The 14,910-nt window shown below is 43.5% G+C and overlaps 1 protein-coding gene across 1 annotated transcript; it reads right to left on the reverse strand.

Annotated features, from left to right (window-relative positions):
- Positions 1-7,215: 7,215 nt before the first annotated feature.
- Positions 7,216-14,777, reverse strand: LOC118018737 (zinc finger protein 350-like). The gene is made up of 4 exons (XM_035017490.1): positions 14,424-14,777; positions 13,930-14,056; positions 12,656-12,751; positions 7,216-9,203 (listed from the first exon to the last, which is right to left on the reverse strand). Exons 1-4 carry the CDS (start codon positions 14,547-14,549, stop codon positions 7,843-7,845), a joined length of 1,710 nt encoding a protein of 569 aa, XP_034873381.1. The 5' UTR covers positions 14,550-14,777; the 3' UTR covers positions 7,216-7,842.
- Positions 14,778-14,910: the final 133 nt, after the last annotated feature.

The following is a 14,910-nucleotide window of genomic DNA, read 5'->3' on the forward strand; positions in this document are numbered from 1 at the left end:
CTACCCCAGCACCATGCCTCAGGAGAAGGGGAATCTCACACAGACCACTTTTACAAAACAGAGCACACAGAGGAGAGGATGGGGCAGTGTTTTCCTTTAAGCCATGAGTGCTCAGGTAACTCTTCAAAGCTTCTGAACAGCCTGTGAGTACAAGCTCTTCAGTTTGAAAACCAATATACTGGGCAAATCACTGGCATTACCCCCTTTTTTTTTTTAAGATTTACTTATTTATTTGAGAGACAGAGCAAGAGATAGTGAGGACAGGGAGACTCTGCTGAGCGTGGAGCCAGACAAATGGCTGGATCCCAGGACTCTGAGATCTTTTCTTTTTTTTAATATTTTATTTATTGAGAGAGAGCACAAGTGGGGGGAGGGGCAAAGGGAAAGGGAGAAGCAGACTCTCCACTGAGCAGGGAGCCTGACGACCTGAGGCTTGATCCCAGGACCCTGGGATCATGACCCGGGGAGAAGGCAGATGCTTAAATGACTGAGCCGCCCAAGTGCCCCCAGAGCATTGTCTTACAAGTCATGTATTATTGTCTTAAAATGTCTTAGGAGGTTTTATTTTATTTTATTTTATTTTTTAAAGATTTTATTTATTTGACAGAGAGAGACACAGCAAGAGAGGGAACACAAGCAGGGGGAGTGGGAGAGGGAGAAGCAGGCTTCCCGCCAAGCAAGGAGCCCAATGTGGGGCTCGATGTGGGGCTCGATCCCAGGACCCTGAGACCATGACCCGAGCCGAAGGCAGACGCTCAATGACTGAGCCACCCAGGCACCCCTATCTTAGGAGGTTTTAAATGCTTAAGAAACAAAAGTTCAAAATACTGTAAATAAATTGGAAGGTGGTTAATGAAGTTGAGGTGTTCTAAGATCCCTGCATCATTGGAGAAGAATGTAAAAGTACTAATTAACGTAAGAATTTGACAAATGAAAGATCAATGCTCTATTTAGTATCATGATGAAAACCAATAATTTTTTTCTTTTCTTTTTTATTTTTAGAGATTTTATTTTTAAGTAATCTCTACACCCAACATGGGACTTGGAGAACTTACAACCCTGAGATCAACAGTCACATGCTCCACCAAATGAGACAGCCTGGCATCCCCCAATAATTTTTTTTTCTTTTTTCTTTTTTTAAAGATTTTATTTATTTGAGAGAGAGGTTGAGAGAATGAGTGGGAGGAGGGGCAGAGGGAGAAGCAGACTCCCCGCTGAGCAGGGAGCCCATTGTGGGACTCCATCCCAGGACCTTGGGATCACAACGGGAGCTGAAGGCAGACGCTTAACTGACTGAGCCATTCAGGCGCCCACCCCCCAATACTTTTCTTAAAGTACATAATTTGCAGTGCTTTCGGAAGAGGGAAAGGTAATGAGAAACTCATCCAAAGAAGGTACGATTCTGGTATCAATTCCAATGTGTTTTATTTTTAACACATTACCATTTTATTTATTATAAGAGGATATAACTCAGGAATAGTCAGATGGAAGAAATGAGGGAAATGGGAAGGATTTTCCAGGCCCTCTCCAGTAGCTCCACTCTCCCTGCATCTCCGTGTTTTCACCAACCAGGAAGAAATTTCACTGTGAAGTATATGATATTTATTCCTCCAAAAATAAAGGTATATTTTTACCAGAAGACATGGATAAGAATTTTAGTAACAGCATTATTCAAAATGTAAATGATGCCAGTTTAATAAATAGTAAGGAAATCTGCATATATTCAAACAATGGACTGCTATGGAGAAACCACATTTTTTGCCCAGATTGCAAACTAAGAATGCTCCTTATATTTTTAAGGATTGTAAAACAAAAACAAGCATATGTGGGACACCCATAGATCGCAAATCCCAAAATATTTACTGTGTGAATATTTATATAATACATAATGTCTGACCCTCTTTACAAAGGGAAAAGAAAATCTATGTGCAAAAACATGAATGATTCTGACAAATACTGAGCAAAAGACTTGACATAAAAAGTGCATGATGTATGGGATGCCTGGGTGGCTCAGTCGTTAAGCATCTGCCTTCGGCTCAGGTCATGATCCCAGGGTCCTGGGATCGAGTCCCACATCAGGCTCCTTGCTCAGTGAGGAGTCTTCTTCTCCCTCTCCCTCTGCTGCTCCCCCTGCTTGTGCTCTCTCTCTCTCTCTGACAAATAAATAAGTAAAAATCTTTAAAAAAAAAAAAAAAGTGCATGATGTAGGGGCGCCTGGGTGGCTCAGCTGTTAAGTGTCTGCCTTCGGCTCAGGTCATGATCCCAGGGTCGTGGGATCGAGCCCAGCATTGGGCTCCCTGCTCAGCCGGAGGCCTGCTTCTCCCTCTCCCACTCCCCCTGCTGGTGTTCCCTCTCTCGCTGTGTGTCTCTCTCTCTCTGTCAATTAAATAAATAAATAAAATCTTAAAAAAAAAAAAAGAAAGAAACCACTAAGCAGATTTTCACATATAGCTGCCTAGAACTGCACCATATAATATACTAAGCTCATTCACAGAAATTCCGTCATCAGCAATGGGAACTGGACCCACCATGATTGACTAAGACCAACCAGCACTTACTAATGAACTGAGCTGTGGGTCACCTTGCCAGAGGGAGGGATGCTGAAGAAAATGGAGACTCTGTTGGCAAAGAACAGCCAGTAAGCAACAGGGTTCGCCGCTGGTATGTGCTAAGAGGTGAGCGTTACCCATTTTCAACTTTAAGGTCTCTGCCCCAAGTACTCAGTTCTTCCTTTGCTGCGGGAAAGCAGCCATAGATGACGCCTAACAGACGGGGAATGGGGTGGCGGTTTCGTCCCTCCGTCTGCAGGTAATCCCTGGCCCAAAGGCTTTAAACACACACACACACACACACACACACACACCCAGGGGTTTTGAACTATACACCCCAACTGCACCCCAACCACAGACAGATCTGCCTGGTCCGCCCCCCAGTACCTCAAATCACGGTCCCACCTGCTCCTCCTTGAACACCTCCACCTCTGCACTTGTAGGCTCCCCTTCCGCCCCCGGCAATGACTTCACGGGTCCCTACCACAGCATGTCCGCACGTCCCCCTGTGAGAAGCAAAACCCCCACTGTGACGAAACAAAAACCTTCCAGGGGCAAAACCGCACACCGACCTGGTTTCTGTCAGGCCCAAGGGAAAAACGGAAACGTTGACGTTCCGTGAACTGCTCAGCGCGTGGCGGCCCAGGGACCCGAGGCTTCCGGAGGAGCACGAACGACGACTTCCGGTGTTTCTGGAGAGGCAACATGTCCGCCGCTCCTGGCGGCCGTGGGGGCGGCCATGTTGGGACGTCCGACTGCGCAGGGCAAAGGGCTGGGTTCGCGGCCAGAGCGGTTGAAGGCCGGGAAGGTGAGGAGCTCCCGCCATTTTCTCAGATCCTCAACGTGCACTTTGGCGGAAGATCGGTAAGTTGTCAAAGTCTGGAGCCTGGGGAGGCGAACGTGGTGCAGGCTCCATTGCGTTCCCCAGGCTGGACAGGAAGCAACATGGCCGAGAGGTATATTTATCCGCTTCGTATTAAAAAAAAAAAAGTTTCCAGGGGTGCCTGGGTGGCTGAGTCTGTTAAGCCTGCCACTCTTGATTTCTGCTCAGGTCATAATCTCAGGGTCCTGAAATCACCGCCCCACCCCAGCCCACCCCCGAACCCCCTTCCCGCGTGGGGCCCGTCAATGGGGAGTTCGCTTGAGATTACCTCTCTCCCTCTGCCCCTTTCCTGCCCCACCCCAGCCCCAACACACACTTTCTCTCAAATAAATCAATCTTAAAAAAAAAAAAAGGTTTCCAGGGGCGCCTGGGTGGCTCAGTTGGTTGGGCGACTGCCTTCGGCTCAGGTCATGATCCTGGAGTCCCGGGATCGAGTCCCGCATCGGGCTCCCTGCTCGGCGGGGAGTCTGCTTCTCCCTCTGCCCTCTTCCCTCTCATGCTCTCTGTCTCTCATTCTCTCTTTCTCAAATAAATAAATAAAAATCTAAAAAAAAAAGGTTTCCATACGGAGGAGTAGGAATTCAAGTACGGACAGAGCAGCAGAGAATGAATTCCTGGTAAGAAAAATACATCTGTAAACGGACACCCACTGAAACCTTATGGCGAGAAAGATTGCTTGCAAAAGCAGTTTTTAAGAACACAAGATTCCCAGAAACTGGTACAGTGTGAGGGATAGGCCATTACCTGCTCAAGAGGAAGAGCAGCTCGAACAACCTAAATTGGGATTGGGGCCTGGGAAAAAGTCCAAGGCCCACACGATCAAGGCCTGGGGAAAAGGCCACCAAAATCAAGGCCAGCAAACCTGGAGCCAATGAGAAAGACGCCACCTGAATCCATCCCATTATACTGTGAGGGTGGTGGTGGGCAATAATTCAGTTTTTAGGGTGAAGAGTGCTAAAATTAGGTGTTCATCAGGCCAGTGTTGAAAAGTTAGAGTCCTAGGGCGCCTGGGTGGCTCAGTTGGTTAAGCAACTGGCTTCGGCTCAGGTCATGATCCCGGAGTCCTGGGATCGAGTCCCACATCGGGCTCCCGGCTCAGCGGAGAGCCTGCTTCTCCCTCTGACCCTATCCCCTCTCATGCTGTTTTTCTCTCTCTCTCTTTCAAATAAATAAATAAATAAAATCTAAAAAAAAAAAAAAAGTTAGAGTCCTAGACTCCAGCCTCAGAGATTCTGGTCTAGGACGCGTGGGGTGTGATTTAGTTTGCATTCTTTTAAGTTTCTCAGATCTGAGACAAAAGGCCTGTCATAGACAATCATTAGAAACAATTGTAAAGTGTTCTATGGTTACAAATATTATGAGGGGTGATTCCCCTCACCACTTCTGTCTTGGCTCAAATTATATCCAGAAAAGCCCAGGGAGGGGTGAGGAGGGGGGAAGAACCTCCCCTATTACTACCTATACATTACTGTAAATTAGTATTACTAGGCTTTTTCTTTTTTTTTTCTTTCTTTTTTTTTTTTTTTAAAGATTTTATTTATTTATTTGAGACAGAGAGAATGAGAGAGAGCACATGAGAGGGGGGAGGGTCAGAGGGAGAAGCAGGCTCCCTGCCGAGCAGGGAGCCCGATGCGGGACTCGATCCAGGGACTCCAGGATCATAACCTGAGCCGAAGGCAGTCGCTCAACCAACTGAGCCACCCAGGCGCCCTAGGCTTTTTCTTCATAGCATTTATCGCTTCCTAAGATTATATAATCCACTCTCTCCCTGACTAGATTGTAAGGTCTATAAAGGCTGTTCTGTTGCCTGTTCTGTTCAGTAATGTATCCTCAGTGTGCAGAACAGTGCCTTGCATAGTGTTGGTGCTTCAAAATATATCTGAAGGAATGAATACCAACAACCTGGTATTTCAGATTGAATGCTGAGATAGCCACAGGATGGGAAATTACTTTTCCTTTGAGAGAACTGTTTGTAACTTGGATAGGTGGATAACTATGTGGTATTTATGAAAATAAGGCAAAGTACTCAATAGTGAGAGGCCAAGAGCCCCACTCCCAGAAGAGGGAGAAGGAATAATGCAGAGAAAGCATGTGTCTCAATTCAGCAGCGAACAGTGCAGCTGGCATCTTTGATGCGGTGGCAACTCTCAAGGGTGATGGTTCTGCGGACAAATACAAAGGTTCTTCTCCACGACATCCCTGAGGGAACTCCTCTCCCATTTCTTATATTCTCCATTCTTAGAGACTAAGATTCTTGTCCTCCTTTTTATTCTACTTATTCTGGGGATCCCTTTTTTTCTGTTCTGCCCAGTTTATATTAAGCTATTGAGTCTCTAATCACACACAATTTGGAAGGAGATATCTGTGTTCTTTAGAACTGCTTTCGAATGACTTATTGCTTCCTTCAATGACAAAACATTCTGACTAGTCCATTGACTAACTTATTCACTTTCCAAACCAACAGATTTGTCTTAATTTTTCTGTGCTGGGAAATATAAAATCATGCAAACCAATATCCTCCAGGATAAATTACTGGAAATTATGACAGATTTCTCTCAGTCTGTGCTTTTTAGCCATATAGTTAGCTACAAAATTTGGCTCACTGTGCTATCCAATGGGGTAGCCACTAGTCGTATATGGCTACTGAGCACTTGAAATTTGGTTTAGTGCAACGGAGGAACTGATTTTTTGCTTTTAAAACTGTAAAATTTAAATAGCAAAAAAAAAAGTCAAGGAATGTTTAATCTACTTGGGAAGGTAAGACATGGACATTAAAAGAATAACTTACTTATATCCTATGGTGCTTTAAAGTCCATTAAGAGTCCTTGCCCTCCACAGAAGTAATATTGAACAAGAAATTATCATAACCCCTTGAACCAATTACAGTGGTCACCCTTTATCCATGGTTTCACTTTCAGGGATTTCAGTTACCTTAAGTCAGAGGTGGTCTGGAAGCAGATGATCCTCCTGACATTAACAGTAACCTAACCCAAAGTCACCATTCCTACATGTCACTTCATATCGCGTGGAATTTTATCATCTCACATCCTCACAGGAAGAAGGGTGAGTATGGGACAATAAAATGTTTTGACATTCACATAACTTTTATCACAGTATAGTTATAATTGTTCTATTTTATTACTAGTTTTGGTGTTAATTCTTAGTATGCCTAATTTATAGACTTTACCATAGGTGTGTCTGTATAAGAAAAAACATACTGTATGTTCAGTACTATCCTAGCTTCAGGCATCCACTGGGGGTCTTAGAATATATCCCCCACATATAAGAGGGGATTTCCATACTCCATTTTCTTCTATGGACTGTTTGTGTCCTCCCCAAATTCATACATTGAATCCTAATCCCAAATATGATGGTATTAAGAAGCCCTTGAGAGGTGATTAGGTCATGACAGTAGAACACTCGTGAATGGGATTAGTGCCCTTGTAAGACATCCCAGAGAATGCCTCTGCCCTTCCCCTTTGTGAGGACACAGTGAGATGACTGCCTTCCGTGAGCCAGGAAGCAGACCTTCAAATCTGCCAGCACCTTGATCTTCGACCTTACAGCTTCCAAAACAGAAATAAATTTTTTTCTTTCATTATTTATTCAAGACTTCTCATATATTATTTAGAAAGTTTTGAAACTTTTATTATATAGGAACTTTGCACTTTTTTTAAAAAATAAATTTCTCTTTTTATAAGCCATCCAGGCTACAGTGTGTCTTATCAACCAGAATGAACCAAGAAAGTATCTATTTCACCTGGAATAGATATTTACATCCTCTTACTAGATTAGCTGGTATAAATGTACCACTTAAAGATAATCTGGTTACCTCAATGCTCTCTCCAAGAGACCATGGCCTTTTTCTGCTTTGGTCACCACTGAATCCTCACCTCCTCAAACAGAACCCATACTCAGTAAATGAATGAACTGACTCAATCTAAGGCTGCTGTTCCGTAAGTGCCTCTGCATAAAATAAACTTCTAAGAGTTTACAGCAGACATCGCAGTTTCCAATTAATCCTTCACCTTGGCCTGCACAAACTGAATTAATATACACATGCCCCATATCCCACCCACCCAATGTTAGCCCTTTCCAGATTTTTCGTTCATAGCATTCCAGATACAAATTTCCTTGTATGTTTTTAAAACATACTTATTCCCTCCACTTATTGAACTCTGACTTCCTTCATTCCTTTAACAGACACAATACAGCAATTGAGGTGTATGTATTTGGGTTGACATCAGATTATGCCTGTGTATCAATGCATATTTTTAATAGGATGAGGAGATTAGGCTTTCCCAGCCTCGGCATTTATATAGTTCCTCTCAGTATATACTTTTCAGCCATACTATGACCTAGAAATTTTTGCTCAACCCTTCTCCACATAGAAGGTCTCTGAGCTTTCTCCTACTGGTTTTCTGCGACATAAAATAAGACATAATTGACCACTGAAGGCATGACCACATTCACTGCATTCATAAGGTTTCTGTCCTGTGTCAATCCTCTGTTGTCTCCTGAAGGTGCACATCTGGCTGCAGGCTGTCCCACTAGAACCACATTCCTATTTGCTAAGAGCCCACTGATGTTTACTGGCGTCTGACAAGCCACCGAAGGCACGTGCATAGTCACTGTATTGACAAGGTCTTTCTCCTGCATGGCACCACTCGTCTGTGATAAGCTGTGATTCTCTGAGGGAGGCTTTTCCATTTTGACTGAATCTCCACATTTCTCTCTTGTGTGTATTCTCTTATGTTTAACAAGGCAAGACATGTAGGCAAAAGCTTTCCCACACTCACTGCAGATATAGGGTCTTTCACCTGTGTGAGTTCTCTGATGGACAATGAGCTTTTGCTTTGTGGTAAAGGCTTTCCCACAGTCACTGCATTCAAAGGGTTTCTCTCCCGTGTGAATTCTTTGATGTTTAATGAGACCTGACTTCTGGGAACAGGATTTTCCACATTCACTGCACACAAAGGGAGTCTTTCCTGTGTGAAATCTTTGATGTGCTATCAGGCATGTCTTCTGGATGAAGCCTTTCCCACACTCATTGCATATATAAGGTTTCTCTCCAGTATGGATTCGCTGATGTACAATAAGATTTCCCTTCTGGATGAAGCCTTTTCCACATTCACTGCATATATATGGTTTCTCTCCTGTATGTGTTTTCTGATGTATATTGAGCCGTGATTTCTTCAGGAAGGCTTTGCCACATTCAGTGCATTCATAAGGTTTTTCTCCTGTATGTGTTCTCTGGTGTTCGGTGAGCATGAACTTTCTGGAGAATGCTTTCCCACACAGGCTACACCTGTGGGGTTTCTCTCCTGTATGAATGATCTGGTGATCAGTGAGCCAGGACTTCTTGATGAAGGCTTTCCCACATTCACTGCATACATGAGGTTTGTCTGTTTTTTGCGTTTTCTGATGCTTGATGAATTGGGACTTAGTACTAATGAGTTTTCTGCTTTCAGGGAATTTAATTTTGGGATGAAACTGTTCATTAATAGCATGTAGAAAGGATTTTCCACCTCCAGTAAGATCTGCAGGGTTCTTTATTTCATAGCTTCTGCTCTGGTGAAGTAAAGTTAAGTTTGGTTTCATAGTTTCTCCATGTAAGTCACACATATCATGATTTTGCCTTAACACGAAACGAGCTGTGCTCTGATGAACGTTATTTTCAAATGTTTTCTGTTTGCGCCATCGTTCTAGGCTATTCTCCATGATTTCATTTTGTAAGTGCTCTGGCAAATAGTCATCAAGTTTCCAGGTTCCTAGAAAGGAAAAGAATAACGAATTCATTTATCATCTTGATTTGGACGAAAAACAATTAAAAGACTCCCTTGATGTCATATGTCTATTTGGTGATGACTCTGAAATTAGTATCAATACAACTCCTGTACATCAGATAAAACAGTAATATAAGTAACCCAAAAGATAAAAGTTTGTAAAAACAAGGTTGGATCATTCACAATAAATAAATACAGATTTGACTGATTTCTAAATGAGGCCTCGCAAAACATGCAGCGCCTGTGAAATACACGCAATTTCCCATGAGCAGCAGACCACTGGTTGGAGGGCCACCTCATCCAAACTGGGGAGAAACAGACTCATTCACGTCACAAATCCTTACTGAGGACTACTGTGCACAGGACATGGCGCTCATGCTGGGGACACACACAGAGTCCTCATGTTCAGGGAGCCCACACTGTAGTTTGGTAAAAGGACACAAGGAAGACAGCTGCACGTTGTGAAAACTGGTGTGAAGGAGCAATGGAGACGGAGAGAGATGCAGGAAATCAGGTGACACTGTGGAGGAAGACAGGCCTCCCTGGAGGATGCATTGTCTCAGTCAGCCTTGGGGAGCAACAATAACGATACAGGTGGGCTCCAAGCACATGTCACCTACAACATCCAAAAGGGAACCCCTGGTTTCCCATCCCAAATCTCCTCCTCCACATGTCGCCTCCAACACAGTGAATGATGACACCTCCGCTCTTCCCTTTAATCAGGACAGAACTTCTCAGCACCTCCTGTCATCTGTGTCTCACTCACTCATAACCAGAACCGGACCAACACCAATGCCTTCCACCCTCCTGGAAGCCAGTCACTTTCTCAATCTACAGCAGCAGCCTCCTACTTGGCTTTCCTGTTCCTGCCCGGCCAGCTCCTGTCTGCTTTCTAGAAAATAGCCAAAGTGATCCTGCCAGACATAAATTATATCGTGTCAAGCCTCCTCCACTCCAAACTCCCCAATGTTTTCTCATCTCATGAGGAATAAAATCAAGGTCTTACCATGTCCATGAAAGACCCTTAGGTGACCTGCTACCCCAACCCCCAGCCACTACCCCGTTGACCTTCTTTCCAGTCTTGCTCTGTCTTCTCTTCATAAATTCTGCAGACCACACTCCTGCCTCAGGCCTTTGAGTTTCCAGTTTTACCTGGGAACATTCCTTACCCAGGGAGCCTACTCACATCCCTCATCTACCTGCTCAAGTGTACCTTAACATGGATTTCCTATTCCTCAAATCACAGGCAAGGCCAAGCACTCATTATTCAGACATGCTGTTTTAATGTTCCTTACGGCCGTTTTCACTCCCAGAGCCTTACCTTCAACCTCCATCCATTCCTTCCTCTCACAAAGCCCATATTTACTTAAATGTCGAATCTCATCTGCCCTCTGTAATGACTACATCCAGAACGTGACCAGCACTTCCCCTCCACCCATACCGAAGCCAACCAATCTGTCATCATGTTGTGCAACAGCCTCCTGTATGGCACCCCTGCCCACTACTGTCTCTTGTCTATATAACAACCAGAGGGATTCTTTGAACACGTAATTACTTCCTGTCATTCCAGTACTCAAGAACTGCTCATGTTTTCTCATCTTACTAGAAATAAAATCATAACCCCTTGAAATGGATTACTTGAATGATCTTACTTTCCCTTCCCCCTGCTGTTACTGCCTCTTTGATCTTATTTCCATCATGTTCCCGACAGCACACTCCACTCTGTCCACACAGCTCCTTAATGTTTCTCAAACACATTCCTGCTTTGGGCTTTTAAATTTGCTTTGCTCTCTGCTTGGAACACTCCCAATCCAGCAGCCTGCTAATTTCCCTCACCTCTTGGCTCTAAGGCACCTTATCAGAGGGGTGTTCCATTCCTAAAGAGGAAACCAAGCCCCTACTATTCTGTTATAGTGACTAAATTTTTATCACAGTACTTTTCACTCTCTGGACATACTATTTATTTGTTTATTTTGATTAATTTTTTTAAACCTTCTCTTAGAATGAAAGCTCTTGCTCTATTTGTATGCATTTTCTTACTGCTCCTACCCTCAAGCATACACGCTATCAAAAAATAATTTTTAAAGGAATGAATGAAGGAAGCAATCACATATACAGAACACAGTGGGGAGAGTGTAGGAGAGATGAAGAAACTATTTGTGTGAGCAAGATAATATATTATGGAGATCACAGAAAGAATTTCATGTCATGTGACAGGTAATGTGGTTAACTGGGACTTAATGTCATCAGAATATGATGGAAAAAAAATAAAAGTTTCAGGGAAATGAACCCAACAGTGTAACACCTACAATGAACGAGAAGAAAGTCCAAAATTAGTAAATACACAGAGGAATTAAAGTAGGCATGAGTTATGATCTAACTTAGGTTAGAATGGAGAATGGAGGATGCTAAAATATCTTTTTAGCTAAAATTCATGAACAAGAGACTCCTTTAAAGAAGAGAGCTCTGCATATATGGAATATTTGAGGTAATGTCTGGATGGCCAGGATGTAAGATGCACAGGAGTATAGAGAACCTAAACTTACAGAGGTTTTCTGGGAGGGAAGAGGATGAGAGTTCCTTGCACTTATTGGGAACTCGGGAGAGTTGCCAAGGGGATAAGTGAATTATATAGAACTAAAGTCTGCTGGATCACTTTGAGGAGATGTCAGTTTGAGAGTCTCCTGCAGGGAACAGAAGAAGCTTGCTTATTAGAATAAAGAAACTTTGAGGCGCTTAGCTGGCCCAGTGAGAGGAGCATGAGACTCTTGATCTGAGGTTGTGAGTGGGAGTCCCACACTGGGTGTAGAGATTACTTAAATAAATAAAACAAGAGAGGGAGGGAAGGAGGAAGGGAGGGAGGGAGGGAGGGAGGGAGGGAGGGAGGGAGGAAAAAAGGTTTGAAAGGTTAGGAGACCAGATGAGAAAATGGAAAACAGAACCTTTGGAGGACCTCAAAGTGAGGACAAGGGCCCAGTGAAGACCAGTTTACTGTGGGGGCACAGCATCCAGGATGGGAAGGAGGTTAGGAAGGAAAAATCAACATTACCAATGGGACAGAAAGGTGCAGAAGACAGTGAGGAATTCAAAGTTTTCTGTTTGGGGAGAGGCCTCTGGACAGTGGACATTTATGGCAAGGAAGGTAGAAGAGTATGAAGAAGGGAAAGATCTGAGAATCCCAAGAAAAAGAGAACTACGCAAATAAGCAAAAAAAAAAAAATAAGATGTACATAAAATAAAAATGGAATAGATCCCAGAATAGGTAAAAGGTACATTTTTCTCTAAATTCCTATGAAGAAAAAGAGGTCACACATAAGGAGAGAGATGCAGGGAGGCACTGCCTACCTATCCTCCAACCCTCTCACAGCTGTGCCTCTTATCTGGCCAATTAGAATATGATTTCCACACTCTGGCCCCCTGCTGGTTCTCTGACTCACCTGAACGGGTTCGACAGGGGATGTCTTCTTCCACTGTCCATGTTGGTTCTCTTTGATCCAACTTGGAGAGCACATCTTGCTTGCTGATGTGAAAACCTGTTTGTGGGAAATGACAGAAGACAGAAGAAGGCTTGAGGTCTGGGAAGACCTTATAGTTAAGGACATTATAAAGGAAAAACATACTGCACTGTGTGTCTCGTCTACTGTTGATACTCTACTACAGTACTTTACTTCTGACACCTGCTATATGGGGTTTTCACACACCAAGGAATTCCCGTGACACCAAAGGACACTGACTGGGTGTCCAACAATTTAACTCAATTCTGACATTCTCCACCTCGTGATGGCTTCAAGGGGTTCATTCCCACAAGACCGCACACGCTCTCCACTTCCCAGAGACTTCCCCAGTCACAAGTCCAAATTGTTTCCTGGGCTTCTGATGGATCAGATGTTCCCATGGCCCCTCTTCAGATTCAATGAATTTGCTGGAGCAACTCACAGAACTCAGGAAAAGTTTCCTTATTACATTACTGGTTTATTATAAACTCAGGCACAGCCCAGTGGAAGAGATACATAGTACAAGGTATGTGGGAAGGGCATGGAGCTTCCATGCCCTCTCTGAGCACTTTTCCCACACCTCCTTTTGTTCACCAATTCAAAAGGTCTCTAAAACTGTCCTTTTGGGTTTTTATGGAGATTTCATTAAGTAGACATGATTAATTAAATTAATCATTAGTCTTTGGTTACAGATTCAAACTCCAGCTCTTGTCTCCTCCCCAGAGATGAGATGGAACTATAAGTTCCAACCCTCTAATGATGATTGGTTCCCCTGGCAACCAGACCCCATCCTTAGGTTATATAGTGGCTTTCCAAAAATCACCTCATTAACATAAACTCAAATGTCGTTGAAAGGGTCTTGTTATATAAATAACAAAAGACACCCATTTTACCTTTATCCTCTTATAACTTAGGAAATCACAACTGTTATAGGAGCTCTGTGCCAAAATTCGGGATGAAGACAAAAATACATATATTTCATATATATGTATATGTGATATATATATATATACATCATCATATATAGATATCACACATATGTACAAAGTAATGGCTTGCACTCAGGAGAAGGGAGAATATACCCATGTCTCTGGAGCCAGGGAGGAGACTGAGAATCTCACTTCAGAGCAACACGGACACTACAGAGCTTTAAGAAGCTGAGAAAGGAAAGGCCACTGATGGGGACCCTCTAAGTGACACTAGGGAGTTGTCCTCACCCACTGACACCAGGTTCCTATAGTTGTCCAACATCACATCCCGGTACAGGTCCTTCTGAGCGGGGGCCAGGAGCTGCCACTCCTCCCAGGTGAAGTCCACGGCCACATCATCAAATGTCAGGGATTCCTGTAATAACAGTGTTTTCTAATGAAGTGATATCCTTTTGATGACATAGAAGAAATGTTAAAATTTTTCTGCTTATTTCCACTCTATAGGCTGTATCTAGATTTCTAGTGGGGTTTTTGTGTAAAGAAGCAAATGCCTGATTAAATATTCTGTAATTGTGCACAGTCATCCATCCATTCATCCAATGAGAAATTTCTATAGCACATAAAAGTTCAATCTTCTTGTTAACCTAGAAACACCATCCATGTATATATGCAGACAAAAGATACATGTATGTATATTTTTCAGACTAATGCAACTGATTTCTTACAGGCCTCTACAACTCTGTTAGGGAACAAAGGAAAGAATAAAACAAACCGAAAGTCACCTGGGCCTGGGTCATTTGTTCTGCTCCCTGAAAACAGCTGGCGGTGGGGAAGCTCTGCCTTGTGTCTTCCGGATCTATTTTTAGTTTCTCTTCAGAAATCTCAGTCTCGGTCAGGCGTGCCCCCATAAAAACTGACACCACATCTTGTAACTTTTTCCTCCTTCACATAATCCTTTTGCTCCTGGGGCATCAGGACCTGTGGGTTGAGGAGACAATGTAGTCTGAATGGTGCACTGCCTCTGGGTCCAGACGCTGTCACTGCTCCTGAGCACTCACTTTAACACGTGCACACAGTACTGCCAAGTGTCCCTTTATTTGGTGCCCCAGAAGACTTATTCGTCTGACCGATAAAGCCTGAGGTTCTGAATGCAGCGGAGGTTTTCCTTCATTCTGTGATGTGTAAGTGGGGTGAGTGTGACACGAGAAGAGGAAAATGAGATCTACCCCAGCACCATGCCTCAGGAGAAGGGGAATCTCACACAGACCA

Source organism: Mirounga leonina, unplaced genomic scaffold (genome assembly GCF_011800145.1).
Source record: "Mirounga leonina isolate KUSES-001 unplaced genomic scaffold, KU_Mleo_1.0 Mir_171394, whole genome shotgun sequence".
NCBI lineage: Eukaryota > Metazoa > Chordata > Mammalia > Carnivora > Phocidae > Mirounga > Mirounga leonina.

Excerpts from the sequence above, each read along its gene's own strand:
- LOC118018737 (XM_035017490.1), bottom strand. The coding sequence starts at position 14,549 with ATGGGGGCACGCCTGACCGAGACTGAGATTTCTGAAGAGAAACTAAAA. Across the intron at positions 12,752-13,929 it reads TAGGAACCTGGTGTCAGTGG|GTTTTCACATCAGCAAGCAA; the intron begins GTGAGGACAACT and ends TCCCACAAACAG. Across the intron at positions 9,204-12,655 it reads CCCCTGTCGAACCCGTTCAG|GAACCTGGAAACTTGATGAC; the intron begins GTGAGTCAGAGA and ends TTTCCTTTCTAG.